This window comes from Neofelis nebulosa, chromosome 8 (assembly GCF_028018385.1).
Source record: "Neofelis nebulosa isolate mNeoNeb1 chromosome 8, mNeoNeb1.pri, whole genome shotgun sequence".
NCBI classification, from domain to species: Eukaryota; Metazoa; Chordata; class Mammalia; order Carnivora; family Felidae; genus Neofelis; species Neofelis nebulosa.
The window spans coordinates 98,235,117-98,255,059 of NC_080789.1; the positions used below are offsets into that span (position 1 = coordinate 98,235,117).

Sequence of the window (19,943 nt, forward strand, 5' to 3'; positions counted from 1 at the left end):
GGAGAAAAATAAGAGATGCTGCTAAATACATTCTCATGTAGAACCCCTCCCAGTTTTCTCCCAAAGCATTTTTTACATTTCTACATACATGCCTAAAAGAGTGCAAAAATTATTACTTATACCCATAAGAAGCCATGGAAATTATTTATGAGCTTGGGTTAGGGGATCCACCAACACCACTGGAGATATATAAATATGGAACATTATTAGGGAGATGATCATTAAGAATAAATTGAGAATAGAAAGAATCACACAGAAGTCAGGGATATCAAGATCAAATTGGTAAGTTTCTCTGTGTCTACCTTGTGAGATTATGCATAGGTATTGTACATATTGGGCTCCTTACTTTGGCTCCCATAATGCAGAAAGGACTGAGTTGTGTATCCAGATTCTCTTGTCCCAAATTTACTAATATTAAAATTTTTTGTTCTGGTAATTAATGGGTGTAAAGTTGGAGATAAATCTCTAGGGGCACCTGGGTGGCTCAGTCGGTTTAGTGTCTGACTCCTGATTTTGGCTCAGTTCATTATCTCCTGGTTCATGACACTGAGCCTCACATCACATCAGGCTCTGCACTGACAGCATGGAGCCTGCTTGGGATTCTGTCTCTCCCTCTCTCTGCCTCTCGCTCTTTTCTCTCTCTCCCTCTCTCGCCCTCAAAATAAATGAAGTTATTTTAAAAAGAGTCCTTGAAAACTAATTCACCTTGCCATCATATTCCAAAGATATTTTCATATCTAGTTCATCTGTCGTACCTAGGTCACTTGGTTTGCCATTATTAGAAATAGTTAGATACTTGATATCATAAAAAGTAAACTCTAATTACTCATATTATATTGAGTCTTTTGCATGTGGTGTTTTTTATACTGCTAGGCATAGATTTCATTAAAGTTAAACACCAAAAATGGGAACCCATGTTTAAAAGTGTAACAAAGGACAATATAAATTGTTTACTTTAAAACTTAAATGTGTATAAGTGCAGGAATAGTAGATGTAAGTACCTCCAACTTCAGAAGACAGTAGTGAATTTTACATGATTTGGCATCATTGATGAATGCTTTGGATTAATCCTACCTATATATAGAAAGAAGCAGTCAAACAAAACGAGGAGATAGAGAAATACGTTCCAAATGAAAAAAAAAAAAGATAAAATCCCAGAAAAAGATGGACATAACACGGAGATAAGCCATCTACCTGATATTCAGTTCAAAGTAATGATCATCCACATGCTCACCAAACCCGAGAAGGGTAGATGAACACAGAACTTCAACAAAGAAATGGAAAATTTAACCAAAGAAACAATCAGACCTGAAGAGTACAACGATGGAAATTAAAGACTACATTAGAATGAATCAATAACAGATTAGGTGATGCAGAAGGATCATCTACCTGGAGGACAATGTAGTAGAAATCATGCAAGCAGAACAACAGCAAGAAAACATTAGTTTTATTTTATTTTATTGTTATTTATTTTTATCTTGGGGAGAGAGAGAGAGCATTTGAAAAGGGAGAGGGACAGGAGAGATTGAGAAAGAGGATCTCAAGCTGGTTCCACACTCAGTGCAGAGCCGGACGTGGGGCTCCTACCCTTGATCCTGGGATCATGACCTGAGGTGAAATCACGAGTTAGAATCTCAACTGACTGAGCTACACAGGTGTCTGAATTCTACAAAATTTTTCAAGGGAGTTGACACCTCTGCATCTTAAATTAATCTCAAAACTGAAGACAATGGAAAGTTTCCAAATTCATTCCATATGGACAGCGTTCCCCCAAAACCAAAACCAAACAAGGAAATCAAACACACCCAGACACACACACACACCCCCCACAGTATACGCCAATATCCCTGATCACATGCAACAGTCCTCACTCAAGTATTAGCAAACTGAATTCCACAATACAAGAAAAGGTTCAAACACCATGATTGCATGGGTTTATTCCACTTATGCAAGGATGCTTCAAGACCTGCAAATCCATCAACCTGTCACACCACGTTAACTGACTGAAACATCAAAATCATGTGGTCGTCTCAATAGATGCACAGAAAGCACTTGACAGAATTAAAAATCCATTTATAGTAAAAACTTCCCAGAGTGTGTAGAGAAGGAATTTCCCTTCATATAATAAAGTTCATATATTGCAAGCCCACAACTAACGTCATTCTCAACAGGGAAAAGCCAAAAGCTTTTCCTTTCAGATCAGGATCAAGACCAGGAAGTCCACACTTACCACTTTATTCAACACAGTACTGGAGGTCCTAGACACAGAGATCTGAAAAGAAAAATCAATCAAAGACATCCATGCTGGTAAAGAAAATGCAAAACAGTCACTATTGGCAGATGACTTAATTTTCTAGAAAAAAAAATGAGACACTACACCAAAGTAACCTATTAGAATTAATAGGTGAAATCAGTCAAGTTGCAGGACACAAAATTAATATATAGAAATCTTTTGGACTTTATACACTAGTAATAATCTGTGAGAAAGAGAAATCACAACAATCCCATTTGTAATTGCAATTATAAAAATCAATTATTAAAGAATATTTTAACCAAGGAGGTGAAATTCTTACATACTGAAAATTTAAGCTAATGTTAGAAGAAATGTGAGGATGACACAAATAAATAAATAGGAAGGTATATACTGTGCTTATGGAATGGAAGATATAATATTGTGAAAATATCCCAGTTATGCAAAATGACCTATAGATTCAATGTAATCCTTAAGAAATACCAATAGCATTTTCACAGAACTAGAATAAATTACCTGAAAATTTGTACGGAACCACAAGAAACTCTGAATACCCAAAGCAATCATTAGAACGAGGAACAAAACTGGAAGAAACATGCTCTTACATTTCAAAGTCTACTACAAAGCTTCAGCAATCCAAGCAGTATAGAACAAGAGACACATAGATCAAAGGAATGGAGTAAAAAGCCCAGAAATAAATGTGTGTCTATGTGATCAATTAAATGTGACAAGAAGGCAAGAAGGGACACAAGGGAAAAGAGAGTCTTCAGTAAATCGTGTTTGTAAAACTGGAAAAATATGTGTTAAAGAATCAAACTGGACTACTTGTTTATACCAAACCCAAAAGAAACCTAAAATGAATTAAAGCGGTAGGGGTAAGGCCAGCAACAATAACTCCTAAAGAAAGCATAGGCAATAAACTCATGGAGATGGTTCTCATCGGTATTCTTTTGGATCTGTTTTCATAGAGAATGGCAGCAAAATGAAAAATAAACAATATGACAAACCACAAGGCATTTCCCCAGCCAAGGAAACGGTCAATAAAAGAAAAAGGCTACCTACTGAATGGGAGATGATATTTTCAAATGATATATATCTGACAAGGGGTTAATATCCAAAATATATGAAGAATTCCTCCATCTTAACACAAAAGGAATGCAAACACGTGATTCAAAAATGGAGCAAGGACCTGAATAGATATTTCCTGAAAGAAGATATGCAGATCGCCAACAGACCTGTAAAGGATGCTCAGTATCACTAATCATCAGGAAAACATAAATCAAAACCACAATGAGATATCACCTCCCACATGTCTGAATCTAAAAAACATGAAATAACAAATATTGGTGTGCATGTGGAGAAAAGGAAATCTTATGCACTGTTGGTGACAATTTAAATTGGTGTCATCACAATGGGCAACAGGATGGAGGTTTCTCCAAACATCTTCCTCATTTTTGACACAGTTGATGGATCTAGAGGGTTTTATGCTAAACGAAATGAGTCAGACAGAGAAACCAAATACCATGTTTACCTTATGATGTCAAAACAAAAAGAAACAAACAAATACACAATAAACTCACATACAGAGAGACCAACTTTGTGATTTCTGTAGGGGAGTGGGGACGAGGGATGGCTGAAAGAAACGAAAGAAAGTAGGTGGAACAAACTTTCCGTTATAAAATAAATAATTCGCAGGGATGTAAATTACAGCATGGAGAATAGAGTCCATACCATTGTATGAATTTTGTATGGTGATGGGCGATCACGATGATTTATCATGATGATCATAGCATAATGTGTATAAATGATGAATCATTATGTGTACACCTGAACTTAATGTGATGTCATATATCAGCTATACATCTGGGAAAATAAATACATGAAAATGAAAATAGTATTGTCAACCCATTTTGCCAAACACAAAACAAAACAGAACTACAGACCAAAGGAAACATGCACGTGAATATGCCCAAAATTATTACCAAATCAAATCCAACAATGAACACAAAGGAAAAGAATTCCAGTGATGCAAAGTAGGTAATTTAGATATAAAGTTTTATTGCTTGGATATTCATGTTATTTAATTGTCTTTTAAAAGTACTTTTAAAAGTAGTTTCTCTGCCCTACACCAATATTTTAAGTGAAATTGTTAAATACTCATTAATTTTCCCCTACAGAGTTAGACTTAGGCTTTTGGTTTGTTTGTTTGTTTGTTGATCACAAATATTCCTATTTAAATACAGACACCTAGTTACCATTGGAATGAATAAGTAAATAGCATGAATAATTATTTAACATTCAAATCTCTGGAATAGTGCTATTGCTGAATATTATTCAATGTTTTATCTTTCTTACAGGCATTTATTTTTTCCAGCAGAAACTTTAATAACCTATTTACAAATAATACAAATGGAATGTAGGTATATTCAAAATGAAGGTAGAATTTGAGAAGATCCATTCAGAAATTGATGTCTTTATGGCAGTCACAAAAAAATTGAAAACGTAGTCATTTTTCACTCTTAGTGTCAAATATAATTAAACACCTGTCTAGGGGTTGATGATTTTAGAATATTTTCAGTGAAATAGAAATGACATATCAAGGGCATAAGAAAAAGAACACATAATATCTAGATGTAGCAAATTTGCCTAAAAGTAAAACCTAAGCCTCTAAGATATTTTACACAAGGCCTAAGTCCTCAGTGTTTGTCATTCAGATGGAAGTAAGTGAACAGCCTGGGTGGTTAAGTCTCTGACCCCAGCATCTCGTGGAACATAAAATTTGTCAGAGGCATTTGCTGAAGGACAAGTGAAATGCCACACTGCAAGCTCAAAGCCTCTACATTCTGGAGGTGTGTGAGGAGATAAAGTGTCTTCAAAATAGCCCAAGGGTAAGAATTTCCTGTTCAAATTTGAAGTGACACATTGATAAGAAATCTACTTTTTCCACTATTGCTTCACTCTCAGCTCTCACAGGGCCGGCAGGCTGTGAAGACCACAGACACTGTCTGGTTACAGGAGGAACCTGATTCCCTCTGGACGATGCATGACTGTCTGGCCAACAGAAGGTATGTGTCACCACGGTCCTGCCTTTCTAGTAGTCACTCCAGTGAGTGGGAGATTATAAATGCTGGTGGGATGCACCTGAGGCACAGCTAATATACAATGAAATCACAGAGAACATTGGCATCTGCATTCCAACAATTCAGGGTAACAAACAAGAATGAGTATGAGATACATTAGAGATCTTACAATATTCAAATTCTTGCCTGTGGAGAAGTCATTAAGAACATATGCATATACCTATGCATAGGTTTGCAAATCAATATAATTTCAGGTGAGATCACAGAAGCATCAGGACAAAGAACACATGATTTGAATTTGTCATCAGTTATCATCAAGAATATATTATATATATTCGACATTGGTCCAGTCTTTAAACATAAATCCCTAAAATGAATCCATTATACCATAAAGGTGAAATGGAATTCCTGATACAGTTATTTCAATAAATGAAAGCAGTTTGATTTTCATAAAATTCAAGATGAGGTACCTTGTGTAAAAATGTTAATTTAAATTTAACTATATACAATCCAAAGACTTTTTATAAAATTGAACAAAACTTGGCCAAGAAAGATATTCAATACTGAAAGATGTTCTTGTGTAATGAATTGTTACATGGTGTAAATGCTATGAATCAGTAATGATAAATGGTTACTGTGTTAAAAATATTTACAATTGGGGCACTTGGGTGGCTCAGTCAGTTGGGCGTCCAAAGTCTGCGGGGGTCATGATCTCACGGTCTGTGAGTTCGAGCCCTACCTCAGACTCCGTGCTACAGCACGGAGCCTGGAGCCTGCTTCAGATTGTGTGTCTTACTCTCTCTAAACCTCCCCCACTCACAGTCTGTCTTACTCTCTGTCTCTCTCTCTCAAAAGGAAACAAAACAATTTTTTAATAAAAATAATTAAAATCACTAGCACATTATTGAGAACTTAGACCACTCAGATTGAGTTTAAGTGTTTTATATGCGTTACATTGTAAGTATTTTAATTCCTATTTTAGATTACTAAACTAGATAGCTAGACATGAAATAAATCTTTTTAATTTTTATTCTTTTTAATTTTTCATGTTTATTTATTTTTGAGAGACAGAAAGAGACACAGAATGAGCAGGAGAGGGACAGAGAGCGGGAGACACAGAATCTGAAGCATGCTCCAGACTATGCGCTGTCAGCACAAGCCCCGCGTGGGGTTCGAACCCAAGAACCATGAGATCATGACCGGAGCGAAAGTTGGTCGCTCAACCAACCGCTCAGTTGACTGAGCCACCCAGGTGCCCCACGAAATAATTTTTGAAGCTGATACTTTGTACTTGGAGAGACAGGAGTAATTCCAGACTTCACTGACTGCACAGTTCCTTGACTGAGGTCTGAAATTAAATTTATGTGAGTTTTAGTATATCTAAACAACTGGAGTTACCCTAAGTGCCATTGAAATCGTAGATCTTTATAGACGTTTGTAGCAACTGTGTTCTTCCATAAATGATCTGTCCTTTTATTTATCATTTTATGCTTTCATATCTTTGCCATTATGTCACTTGTCACTTTCTGATGGTAAGTCCTCTTTTAAAAAATGCTTTGTTTCCTTTTGTTTTCACTATTGTTCCTGCTCTGGGCAATCTTAGTGTGTCATGTAACATTTTGCAACATATGAAATATTTCTTCTAAAATTTAACAATTCTCAGAACTCCCCAGATGTTCAAAGTAAAATATCACTTTGATAGCACTGCATTACTTTTTAGAAACACAATTTAAAACCACAAATAAAAGTCGTTTGCAACAGGAAATTCCTATATGTACTAAAAACAATATTCTCCAATCTTAGAGCACCTAATTTTCAACCAGTAATGGGTTTTAACATTGTCAAAATTGATACAACACTTTTTTGTAATACAACACTTTAATAAACTGGTTATTCTAATAGTGTTGAAATATGTCTGTGGAATCTGACCTTACTTTAATGAGGACACTATTATTCATGAATTCCTTTCTTCTTCACTAATTTAGTGCCTTACATGTTTTCCAATCAGTATTATTATGCTATTATTGTAAATAAAAAACATTTATTCTATCATGAAACACTTATTTCAATCTCTACACAAGTTAGTACCAGACTTTATATTGTTCAACTGCAAATGAGTAGCATCCCTCACCCTGCACCCCACCCGGTGTCACTGGACTAGCAATGTCGTCAGCACATGACACACACTCTTGATCAAGACCTTCAGGGAAGTTTCATCCACGTTGTAGCTGACACTACTCAGCTGCAGACATGAACAACCAAGGCGTGACTTATGCGGAACTCCATCATGCTAAGGGCTCAAAAAGACAGCAAGTGCAACCTAAGGGCACGAAAAGTTCCATTTCAGTAACTGAGGAGGAGATAGCCTATGCAGAATTAAATCTTCAAAATGCTTCTCGGGCCCTTCAAGGGAATGGCAAGAACTCTCCCTGCAAAGGTAAAAAACATTTAATACAGACAAATATGTCTATTTTAGGATTTGAAGTTGGGGTGTTGGGGTGTAGGGAAAGAGTAGGAAGTGATCTCTCATAGTTTTCATTTGTGAGGACCAGAGCTGGAGGTTGGAATATGGTATTGTAATTGAATGCATTGGTATATTCTGAGAGAAGATTCCAATGATAGTGATGGGTTTGAGGTGCAGGTTATTGTATGTGATTCCCAGTGCATTTTCGGTTTACTTGCCTGTTGTATATCTCGTAAATGACTGTTTCCAGGCATCCTTTCTCAGTGTTTGCATTTCTCTTCCTACTACTCACCTTCATGTCCAGAGAAGCTCATTGCTGGTATCTTGGGAATCCTCTGCCTCGTCCTGATGTCCACTGTGGTAACAATAGCTGTTATCCCCTGTAAGTATGTGTTTGAATGACTAAAAGGGAATTTTCACCTTACTGATCATTAGTTCCTTGACATAGTGTGTAACACTTTGAATTTATTGTCTCATTTTAATGCATGTGTGCTCTAAATGTGGAATGATTATTTAGAGTTTATCTAAAGTAGAAATAACAGAATAAGTTTAGGCAGAATTAAACACATATTTAGATTTAATAACTCAAAGGCAAGTCATACAAGAGACTTTATGGTGAAATGCACATTAATTCTTGAGATTGGTTAAAGGAAATATTGTAAGAGATGGTGAGGTTTCGTTCTTTAAGCTTTTGAATTGTTTTCCCCCTCATGTTCATTACTTTATTCAATTTTTCTGGTAAAATAGCACACCCAATTTTAAACTAGGAAACTCAAATTATTAGGATTTATTTCATTGAATATTATGTTTTTTGAGAATTGCTTTAATGTTCTAGCTACTGAAGGATCAGAGCGGAACAAAACGTCCCTGGAAACGACAATCCAGAAAGGTACACCATCCCTTGCATACTTGTGTTATTAGTTTCGTGTCTATCTTAGCTCTATCTTCAAGTAGGCAAAGATCATAACAGATTCTTTTGGAAAAAGTGAATTCAAAAATCGCTTAATGAACCTCCGGACTGAGGGGGAAATACTCATTCAAAACCACGGTACCTGCTGTTAACAATTGCCTCACATTTCCTCCTTCCATAACATGATAAAAGATAAATCATTCCATAAAGATGATTTTGTTCACTGACTCTCGGGACATGTAGATGTGGACATTTTTGTGGTTCTTTTTGGGCACATAAATTAAGAGATGAAAGCCTAACTCTTCTCTGAGTGTGTGTGTGTTTTGTTTTAACTTTATCAGCTTGTGAGGGTATATGAATATGGTAGGTACACATGTGTATCCATATACAGTACGTAAATTTTCATTTTGTAATATTCAAAGCTTTTTGGATAATATCTCGTATTATCTCCCTCCAGCATGTCTCTGTTGTCATTGTCTGAAAGAGTGGTTTACGTATTCCAACAATTGCTATTACATTAGCACTGAGAGAAAATCATGGAAGGAGAGTTTGACGTTCTGTACTTCTAAGAAATCTAACCTGCTCTACTATGATGATGAAGAGGACAAGGTAAGTTTTCAAATGTTTCCAGATTCTATTAAAAGCTTGTCATTAAATGGGGCTCCTGAGTGGCTCAGTGGATTAAGCCTCTGACTTCGGCTCAGGTCATGATCTCAAGGTTCCTGTGTTTGAGCCCCACATGGGGCTCTGGGCTGATAGCTCAGAGCCTGGAGTCTGCTTCAGGTTCTGTGTCTCCCTCTCTCTCTAATTCTCCCCTGCTCGTGCTCTCTCTCTGTGTCTCAAAAATAAATAAATGTTAAAAAAATTAAAAAGGAAAAGCTTGCAATTAATATTATGCTTGTAGAATTCATCCATAGTTTTATATGTATTTGTAGTTTATTTCTTTTAAAGTCTTTAATATTCCATGGTTTGACTCTATGACACATTATTTATATTTTTATACCTTGAATGTACATTTGATAATTTCCAGTTCTTGCTTTTCATAGGAACCTGTGCTTCTAGAAATGCTCTTTTGTCTGAAATTAACTTTACTATTTAATTTTACAACACATCAAGGAAACGAGGCATATGATTGTGCACATTGATTACAATGTAGTTAGAATCACACAATTCTAAATTACATCATGAGACTGAAGGTTAGAGCCTTTATGAGGCCTGCCCATTTTCCTTTTATGAAATATCTCTGCTTATTTTGGGGCTGTATATCAATGGAATCATTCAGGGTGCATTTTTATGTGTGTCTCCCTTCTCTCCCAGGTGCTACTTGTAATCCATCTATATTAACACACTTGTCTACAGTTTGTGAATATTCACTGCTCTCATATGAATATGACATTTTAAAAACCATTCTCAGATTTTAGTTCCTTTTTTGTAAGTGGGTATTATGCATAATTATGTTAGGAAAAGTCTTTTCTATGTCTTCCTCCACATATCATATTGATAATCATTTATTGCACATAGCGACATATTATAGATTTATCTAAAATAAATGTATGGTTTTCATAATAAAATAATAATGTGTAAGTGTAACATAATCATATTCATGTATAATTATACTACACTTCTCTGTAAGCGTTAGCAGGAAATTACACAGTCATAGATATGTGTATATTTCACTATACTAAATTACCCCTACATTTTTCTATTTTATTGTGTAAAATACATTGTACCAAATAGGCCTTTGATCCAAAACTCAGCAGTCTCAGGAAAATTAATTAAAGGCTCTGATGGGTAGAAACAGTACCATTTTCCTGGGTTGTAAATCTCAAGGCTATTCTCTTTCATGAGAATGAGAAGTGCTGGGTTGTGTCTCTTGCCCATTTCTCCAGAACGGTGTCTTCTTTTCACTTCTCAGATGTCTTTCTCATATTTTAGACCTGAGCTCTTTTTTGAGCTTTTAAGATGTAAATACCTGCATCTGCAATTTTACTCTCATATTGGAGTCTTTTAATGATCAGAATTTTAATGTTACCATGGTCCTACTTAACGTTTTGTATGTTACAATGAGTATTATGGACCTATTTCAGAAGTTAGCCAAAGTTCATGAATAGAATTTCCTATATTATTTTCCTGTATTTACCTTTTTCTTTATTTCTTTATATTTTAACTTTCCATTATGATTTATGATCCAATTAGAATTTATTTTTTGTGATGTTTTATGTCTGAGGCTGTGAGATAAGAGTGAAAGTTGTATATGTCTACATCATTACCTCATTGACGGAGCATCATTTACAGCAAAGTAGGTCTTTTCTTCATCAGTAACTTTATATACATAAACGTATATATATATGTACACATGTGCTCTAATCTCCTTGATATAAGTAATATAGATATTATATATCTTTATATAGATGATTGTATATTCATAGATCACAGTCTACACAGTCTACCACAGCCCACAGCAGTTCGAGTAAAATGTAGAGACTTACTTGCCTTTATGGTCCATTACCATGTCCCATTTATACTGTAAGTGTCCTAAATATTTCTCTGCTTACATGGAGAATCACATGCATGTTATAACTTTGCTTCAACTGACATTTTTGCTTCAAATATCAAACAATTTCAAAAATGCAGAAGGTGAAGGAAAGTCCATTATACCTGGTAAGAATTTTATTCTTACGTTTGTGCTTTCTTCCTTATGATCCAAAATGCCTTCTTTTACCATGTATTCTCTCTAGCAGTTCTTCAAGAGTGGGTCTGGTGGTCATACATTTTCTTAGTGTTCCTTGATCAGAGAATGTCTTGATTTCTCTTGCATGCCTGTTGACTCTTTTCGTGGGTAGTCCATGGTTTTTTTATTAGAATCACCCAGTTAGTGTCTAAAACTTTTCTGTTTATCTAGCATGCCTTTTTTTTTCTCTTATTTTGACCAGAGAGAAAAAATATTTTGGAGACTTGGGTGTGTACCTGTTGATGTCTGTGGTTTGCTAGGCTCTCTGACACCAGTCTACATGAGGTAGAGGGAAATTACAGGGAGCTCACCACCATTCCATTCCTCGGGTCTCAAGGGCTGCGATCTGTCAGCTTTCTTGTTACCTTTCTGAATCTTATGCCATCTTATGTGTAATGCTCAGGGATTGTAGCTGTATTGGTGGGAGGACTAGGGAAAAGGCTATCCACTTTATCTTTCCAGAACAGAAAGTCTGGTGTGGGGTGGCTTTCATTTGAATGCTCCTAAGATTAATAGTGTTGGTCCTATTTTTCTGTACTCACTTGGCGTCTATACATGGTGTTTGGTGTCATATCTATTGAAATATTTTCTAATAGTTTTACTTTTTTTCATTGTATTTTGAACATTCTTTATGTACACTGGCGGCAAGTCTTTTATTAGACGTATGGTTTGTAAATGTTTCTTCACAAGTTTATGACTGTCTTTTCTCTTCCAAGATCAGATATTATCTGGATGAACTACACTTCATCAATTTCTTCTTCTATGAATCGTGTTTTTGGTACTCTATCAAATCTCTGGCCTACTGTAGGTCATGCGTTTTTTAGAAAATATTTGAACGTTTTTATGTGTGATCAATTTTGAGCACTTTAATGTAGTATAAAGCATATAATCATTAATCATATTTGATAGTCCATTGTTTGCAGAACATTTGTTGGAAAGACTGTACTTTCTCTACTGAATGACTTTGCATTTTTGTGCAATTGTGCATTTCATATTGTGTGGGTACAAATGTTGCACTTTCTCACCTGTTTAATTAATGTCCTTATGTATTTTTTTAATGTTTATTATTTTTGAGACAGAGAGAGACAGAGCATGAATGGGGGAGGGAAGAGAGAGAGGGAGACACAGAATCGGAAGCAGGCTCCAGGCTCTGAGCTGTCAGCACAGAGCCCGACACGGGGCTTGAACCCACAGACCATGAGATCATTACCTGAGCCGAAGTCTGACGCTTAACCGACTGAGCCACCCAGGCGCCCCAGTCCTTATGTATTTTTATGTCTGTTTTGTACTTGAAACATAATCTTTTTTTATTATAAATGGTTATTAATTTATTTGGAGAGAGTGAGAATGCCAGCAGAGGGAGGGGCAGAGAGAGAGAGAGAGAGGCAGAGAATCCCAAGCAGGGTCCATGGTGTCAGCACAGAGCCTGACCTGGAGCTCCATCTCAGGAACCATGAGCAGTAATCAAGAGTCAGAAGCACAAATGACTGATCTACCCAGGTGCCCACAAAATTGTCCTTCTTTAAACTGTGAATTTATTCAAGTTCATTTTCAGAGTTATGCTACCTATTCAGGATCGTTGCATGGATGTTTCCTATTCATTTCTATCTTTCTAAAGGTTTCATTCAATGTTTATTATTTATTTATTTATTTTGTGTGAGAGAGAAAGTGCATGGGAGAGGGACAGAGAGAGAGACACACACACACACACAGACAGAGAGAGAGAGAGAGAGAGAGAGAGAGAGAGAGAGATGGAGATAGAAAAACTACCAAGCAGGTTCCTCTCTGTCAGTGCAGAACCCAATGCGGAGCTCATACTCACAAACCCTGACATCATGACCTGAGCCCAAATCACGAGTTGGACAGTCAACCAAAGGAACCTCCTAGTCAACCTTTTATAAAGGTTTTTTTAAAATGAAAATAAATATTAGTTTTATCATTTACCTTCTGTTTCACGGAAATCACATCAATTGATCTTCTTTGCTAATGTGATAAATGTGATAATGTGACAATGTGATAAATCCCTCAGGGGTGGTTCACTTGCTACAACTGATAAACCTGTACTGACACATCTTTATCACCCAAAGTCCATTGTTTACTCTCAGGTTTACTCGTGATGTTGTGCATTTTAAAAGTTTGCAAAAATATATAAGGACACGTATGGAGTTATACAGAATAGTTTCCCGTCCTTCGAAATGCTCTGTGCTCCACTTATCCATTCTTCCTTCCCCCTAAACCCTGTCAACCACTGATCTATTTACTGTCTCCATAATTTTGTTTTTTTCCAGATGGTCATATAGTGGGAATCATACAGTCTCACATCTTACATTGCATTTCGCTAGATCATGCATCTTAACCAACATAAGCACACATGTTAGGAGTGTTAACTATCACATTGTTGCCCAAAAGATATCTAGAAATTTCACCTTGTAAAACGGGAACTCAACGCACTGAACAATAATTCCCCTTCTCCTCTTTCCCCTCAACCCTGAGCAATCGCTATTCTACTTGCTCTGTCTATCACTTTTACTACTTTGGATACTTCATATAAGTGCAATCATAGAATTTTATTTTTTATTTCCTATGTATGACTGGCTTATTTCATTTAGCATAATGTCCTGGAGCTTCATCCATATTGTAGCAGGTGATAGGATTTCCTTCCTTTTTACAGCTGAACAATATTACAGTATTATGTGTATATTACACTTTCTTTTCTATTCATCCGTCAGTGGACATTTGTGCTGCTTCTATCACGTGGCTTTTATGAATATTGCTGCAGTGAGCATGGATATATATATATATATATATATAATCTTTGAGATCTTGCTTTCAATTCTTTTAGATAGTTTCCTACATGTGGGATTCCTGATTCATGATGTGGTAATTGTATCTTTAATTCTTGAGGAAACTCCATACATGTCTTCATAACGGCTGACTGATTTACATTCCCAACAACCATGTGTGGGTCTCCTCCTTTTCGACTTCCTCACTGACACATTTTTAAGAAATGTTTATTTACTTATTTTGAGAGAGAGAGAGAGAGCAAGCAGGGGAGGTGTCGAAGGAGGGAGAGAGAGAGCATCTGAAACCAGATCTACGCCATCAACACAAAACCTGATGCGGGGCTAAACCCACAAACTGTGACATCATGACCTGAACCAAAACCAAGATTCAGATGTTAACCAACTGAGCCACCCAGGCGCCCGGACACATTTCTGTGTGTGTGTGTGTGTGTGTGTGTTGTATCCATCATAATGAGTATAAGGTGATAACTCATAGCGAATTTGATTTGCATTTCTCTGCTCATTAGCGATATTGAGCATCTTTTCATATGATTTTTCACTATTTGTATATATTCCTTGCAAGTTTGTGTATTTCATTTCTTTGCCCACTTTTTCGTTGTGATTTTTGGTGTTTGCTGTAGTCATTACTGACTTGTAGATTCCTTGTATATTTTAATATGATTCCCTTGTTTTAGATATGATTTGCAAGTGTTTTTCTCCACTCTGTATTTTCATTGCTGATCATGCCTTTTAATGCTAAGGAATGTTTCAGGTTGATATTGCCCAGTTGTCTACAATGGACCTTTCCTTTCTGTTCTGTGGTTTTGGTGGCCTAGCCAAGAAATCATTCCCAATTACAATGCTGGTTATTATCCCACCCTTTTTTCTCTTTGAGGAACTTTATAGTTTTACATCTTCCATTTATGTGTTTAGTTCATTTCAAGTTAATTTTAGTATACGGTGTAAATGTAAACATCCAACTTCATTCTTCTGCATGTGGGAAGACAGTTTCCAAACACCCTTCAGAAAAGATCCATTGTTTCCCTATTGAATTGTTCTGGCATCCTTATCAAACCTGATTAGACCGATTATATGTAGGTTTGTGTCTGGACATTTTTAAGGTATTGTTTCCATGGGGGATTTAGGGTCTGTGTCTTTCTGTCCCTTCATCTTGCTGCTTGTGTCCCGTTCCAGTCGGAACTAGTGTGCAGGGAAGGGATACGGATTCTGTCCTAGATAATGTGGCGTAAGGCTAATGGAGGTGAAGACATGTCACCCATCCCTGATTTCACACTGACGTAAGTCACTTCACAATCCACTCTCTTCCCTCAAGAGTTTGTATTTCTTTGTATGTATTTGCCAGTGTTCTTTGGTCATTTCATTATGATGTCATGAGACGTGGATTTGTACGTGCTCATTCTGTTGGCAGTTTGTTAAGTCTCTGGTGTCTATAAATATTTTAAATGATATTAGTAAGCTGTTCATTCGTCGTACCTTAAGATTGTTGTCCTGTTTTTTTTTTCTGCCTCTGTTGTTCTTCTCATATTCTACTTAGACCTACGCTGGCTTTCCTGACACTGCTTTGAAAGGCTCTGAATTCTGTAAATTCTTCTCTTTTTTCTGTCTCATCTTAAGGTATAAATAAATTTTTTTACACCTCCAAATTCATCAGTTCTTTTCTACCGCATCCCAAATTTTCTGCAGAGAAAATTTAGTGAATTTTCCATTTCAGGTATGTATTTGTTCACTCAGATCCTCTGTGGTTTCTTCATATACTTTTATTTCTCTATTGATTTTTCCTACTTGCTAAATTACTGACATCACATGTTCATGTATTTATTTCAACTAAGTTTTCTGTAGAGTTTACATATCTTTATAAATAGGACTTTTCAATGCTTTTTCTAATATGTGCAACAATCACCCCATTAGAAGTTTCTATTGACCTATGCTTTCCCTTCATTGGAAGACATTTTCCAATTTCTCTTCACATTTCTTAACTTTTTATGTAGACATTTTTAAAAGTATAGTGTAGTAAATATGCATTGTTTCATTTTTCTTAGATTTAGTATATTGTTTTGTTGTAAAAACTTTATGGCAGTATCTTCTCCACTAAAGTCTGTTTGCTGATAGTTTTCTTCAACTTTTCCATGTTCTTACTGCTTTCTTTTATGACCTTGTGACTTTGAATCCTTGATGTTAATTACTAGTTTTGTTTTTGTTTTGTTTTTAAGAAAGGATGTGTTCAAACACTGCAGGTCAGTACAGCTTCCACGTTCTGCAGTGTGACCTCAGTGCCTGTGTGTGAATGCGGGAGGGGACTGTTCAGACCTTTACTCTCAGTTCCCAAGTGTCCTTGTGCTCTTACTTTCTCCTGGGTTCCTCTTGGTCTCCTCTCCATGTGTGTCTATTTTTTCCATAAGCTAAGAGTGTCGGAGAGCTAATGTCAACACTTCCGTTATATTCTCACATCCAGTGTCTTTCCATTATATTTATGGGGGTCACAGTGCTTGACACAAACACCACAACCTCTGACCAGCACAAGTATGGGTTTTCTTCATCATTTCCGAGTGAAATCAGCACTTGGAGCTGAAATTCAATGGGTACCCGTCCCCATCCCCAGCGCTGATCAGGTCTCCCCCTGTGGCGCCAGCACCCTTACTCTTTGCAGTTTCTCCCAGTTGTAACAGCTTCAGTCTTCTTATCACTGAGCCAGGGGTGGGCAGGTGGGGAGACACGGGAGCATCCTAGGCGAGAAGATGACAAATGTGCTTCTGACTTGAATCTCCACTGTACGTATTTCATAACTTACTAAACTTTGGTCCATTTTCTAAACTCTGAAATTGTTTTCACGGTCAGTTTGTCCTCTTCACTTAATCCTACTAAGATAATTTTATAGTTTCGTGTCCAGGGCATAACATTATATTATAATTTGAAAGTTTCTATAAAGGAAGAAACGATGAACTTTTATTTGTAATTACAGACTTCAAATGAGTATAAGAGTGTGTATTTGACTTCCGGTAAAATTTGTTTTCTCATAGTTTTTATTGAATTTACTCTCTGCTACAACATGGATTAGAGGCTCCAATAGAAGCCATCATAGTTCATCTGTGCAGCCAAAAGCCTTAACGTTTTCTTCCGAAGTGTAAGTTCCTTGAAAACTTTTGATGTTATGCTTCACAAGAATTGTTCTTAGAAACAAAACAACAATGTGTGAACAATCGGATAAACACAGTAGTTGAAGGTTTTCCAGAGAAAAATGGTATGGGAAATCTTGAGATGGAGATATATAAGTATGAGTCAAAATGGATGGTTCATTCCTCAAAATACTGTGGTACATAGTAAGAGATATAAGTAATCTTATGGTAAGATTAATGAGATATAATGCTCTGTATTTCAGGTTGTCAGTATCTTCAGAGATTGACAAGAATTGTCCATATATCGATTTTCGTCTAAAAAAAATTTATTTTTCACCTTGCTCAGTAATAAGACCATATGTGTGTAAGCACCAGGCATTTTAGTTACCTCATTTCGGTATAATGCTATTTAACCATTGATAAGGAATCCATCACTCATTACTTCAACAACCATACAATTGTTGTCGTTGCACATTTTGAAGATAATATTTTTTAGTGTAATTTTAGATTCACAACAAAACTTAAAGGAAGTTCCAGAGAACCCTCTATTGCCCCTGTCTGCACACGTGCATGGCCCCTTCCATTATCACCCTCACTCCCTAGAATGTTTCATTTGTTATCAAGGATGAATCTGCATCAATGCATATATATCACCCAAAGTCCAAAGTGTAACTGAGGCTTCATTCTTTGTGTTATAGAACTGTTTTTCAAATTTAATTATATTAATGTAAAAAATATATACTCAGGTATATATTATTTCTTAAGCTTTTGTTATTTAGTAAAATTAATTATATATATGTATATATATACATATATATATACAAATCATAACATTACTGTAAAAATTCTCAACAAAATGAATAATTCCATTTGTATTTCCAAGTTAATTAATTTGTCCTAGCCCTTAAAGGACCTCAAAAAAGGAATGAACCACCCAGGGTGACAAGGTTATCAGCCATAAATGAGTCAGGAGACAGAAACAAGGGACACTTGAAGTAAACAATTATCTACTTACAAGGGAAAGCTTACAAAGAGGAAAGGATACTGGTTAAAGACAATTACAAAGAATATCCTAGAATTAAAGGACAGATCACTGAAGCCAGGCCTACTCTCTGAAGATGGGATTCAGATGTAATTGAAGATGATGTGGCTACCAAAGCTTCATGGCTGACAGGCTCACTGAAATGGCCTGGGACAGAGCACCTCCACACTCCACGGGCTGAACTTGGTGAGGAAGGATCTCAGGCTGTGACTGGCACACAGGAACACCTCCCTGTCAGAGCATCGGGAGACAAGACCAGAAGACAGGAAACTGACAGATTGCCTACAAGAACTTGCTGGAGGACGAATACACGTGACTTCCTGCAAGACTGCCACTGGCAACCAAGCCATGGCGGCCAAAGGAGAGAAAACACCATGAAGCCAGGAAGAAGAGCCCTTTCAGCTGCACTGTCTCTCCATTGTCTTTTACTGACAAGGGTCAATTTCCTGTGAGATGACAAGAGAGTAAATGGATAGGATCTTCCACCATTATCTGAGAACAGGGCACAGAGGGTGGATTTGGAGCTGAGAGTACTAAATGAACGGACCCCTAGGATTATCATAGAACAACCACAGGGTTTCTGTGTAAGAGCCATTCAGATCAGCCCACTTCCTCTGAGAATGGAACCAAAGTGCACTCTCTGAATCTCTGGTTGCCACACTATCAAAGGTTACACTCATTTCGAGGTAGACATTGGTTTCTAATTGGATAATAACCAGTGTCTTACATGTTGTTTTCCTCATAAGGATTCAGATATTTTGGAAAAGATTTATTTTTTTAATGTTTTTATGCACACACTTCTGTCAGTCTTTACAACCGTGCTAAAAAATACTTTGAGGCAAAAAAAATGTTCAGTAATAGAGGAAACAAAAAATTAAAGTGTACAGAAATCAGTGTAAGTCAAATGTTTAGTTGTTGCCAGAATTCAAGACAAACTTGAGTAATTTGATAATGATTCAGAGATATTTCTACCCTAATTCAAATATAAGAGGGAATATAAGAAATAGTATCTTATTCATAGTTACTTGAAGAGTATTTGAACAGTTCCACTTGGCCCATGAGTGTTCACTAGATCTCAGTCGTTTTGGCTTAAGAGCTTGATGCTTTTGTGCCATCACCTGTGACATGATGATCTTAATTGTAACAACTTATGTAGGAATAAATAAAAATAAACAATATGATGCCTATTGATCCTTGAAATAAAGCCTAAGAACATTAAGTTCTTCCTGTCTGTGATCTCTTTGTACTTTGCTTTTCCCAATATTCAGTAAAGGCCATTTTCCAAAAAAACTGATGTTCTGTCTTCTTCCTTCCACCCAGTGAAATAGCAGGATATGAGAAATGTAATCAGACAACCATTTTGACCATATACACCAAAGAAATCTGCATTCAAAAAGGTAAGAAATTCAAGACACATCATGTATGGACACTAGAGTAATTTCTTCCATATATGTGTTTCATATTTTTAAATCAAGTCGCAATTACTGTTCTTTCCCTTATTGGCCAAGAACCCCAGTCTCCTCACAGAGTCTGTTATTTGGACATATG

General features: G+C 36.4%; 1 protein-coding gene across 1 annotated transcript; it reads left to right on the top strand.

Annotated features, from left to right (window-relative positions):
• Positions 1-7,565: 7,565 nt before the first annotated feature.
• On the top strand, positions 7,566-17,799 carry LOC131484053 (NKG2-A/NKG2-B type II integral membrane protein-like). The gene is made up of 6 exons (XM_058682328.1): positions 7,566-7,768; positions 8,082-8,177; positions 8,631-8,684; positions 9,163-9,314; positions 17,258-17,361; positions 17,617-17,799. Exons 1-6 carry the CDS (start codon positions 7,582-7,584, stop codon positions 17,735-17,737), a joined length of 714 nt encoding a protein of 237 aa, XP_058538311.1. The 5' UTR covers positions 7,566-7,581; the 3' UTR covers positions 17,738-17,799.
• The last annotated feature ends 2,144 nt before the right edge of the window (positions 17,800-19,943 follow it).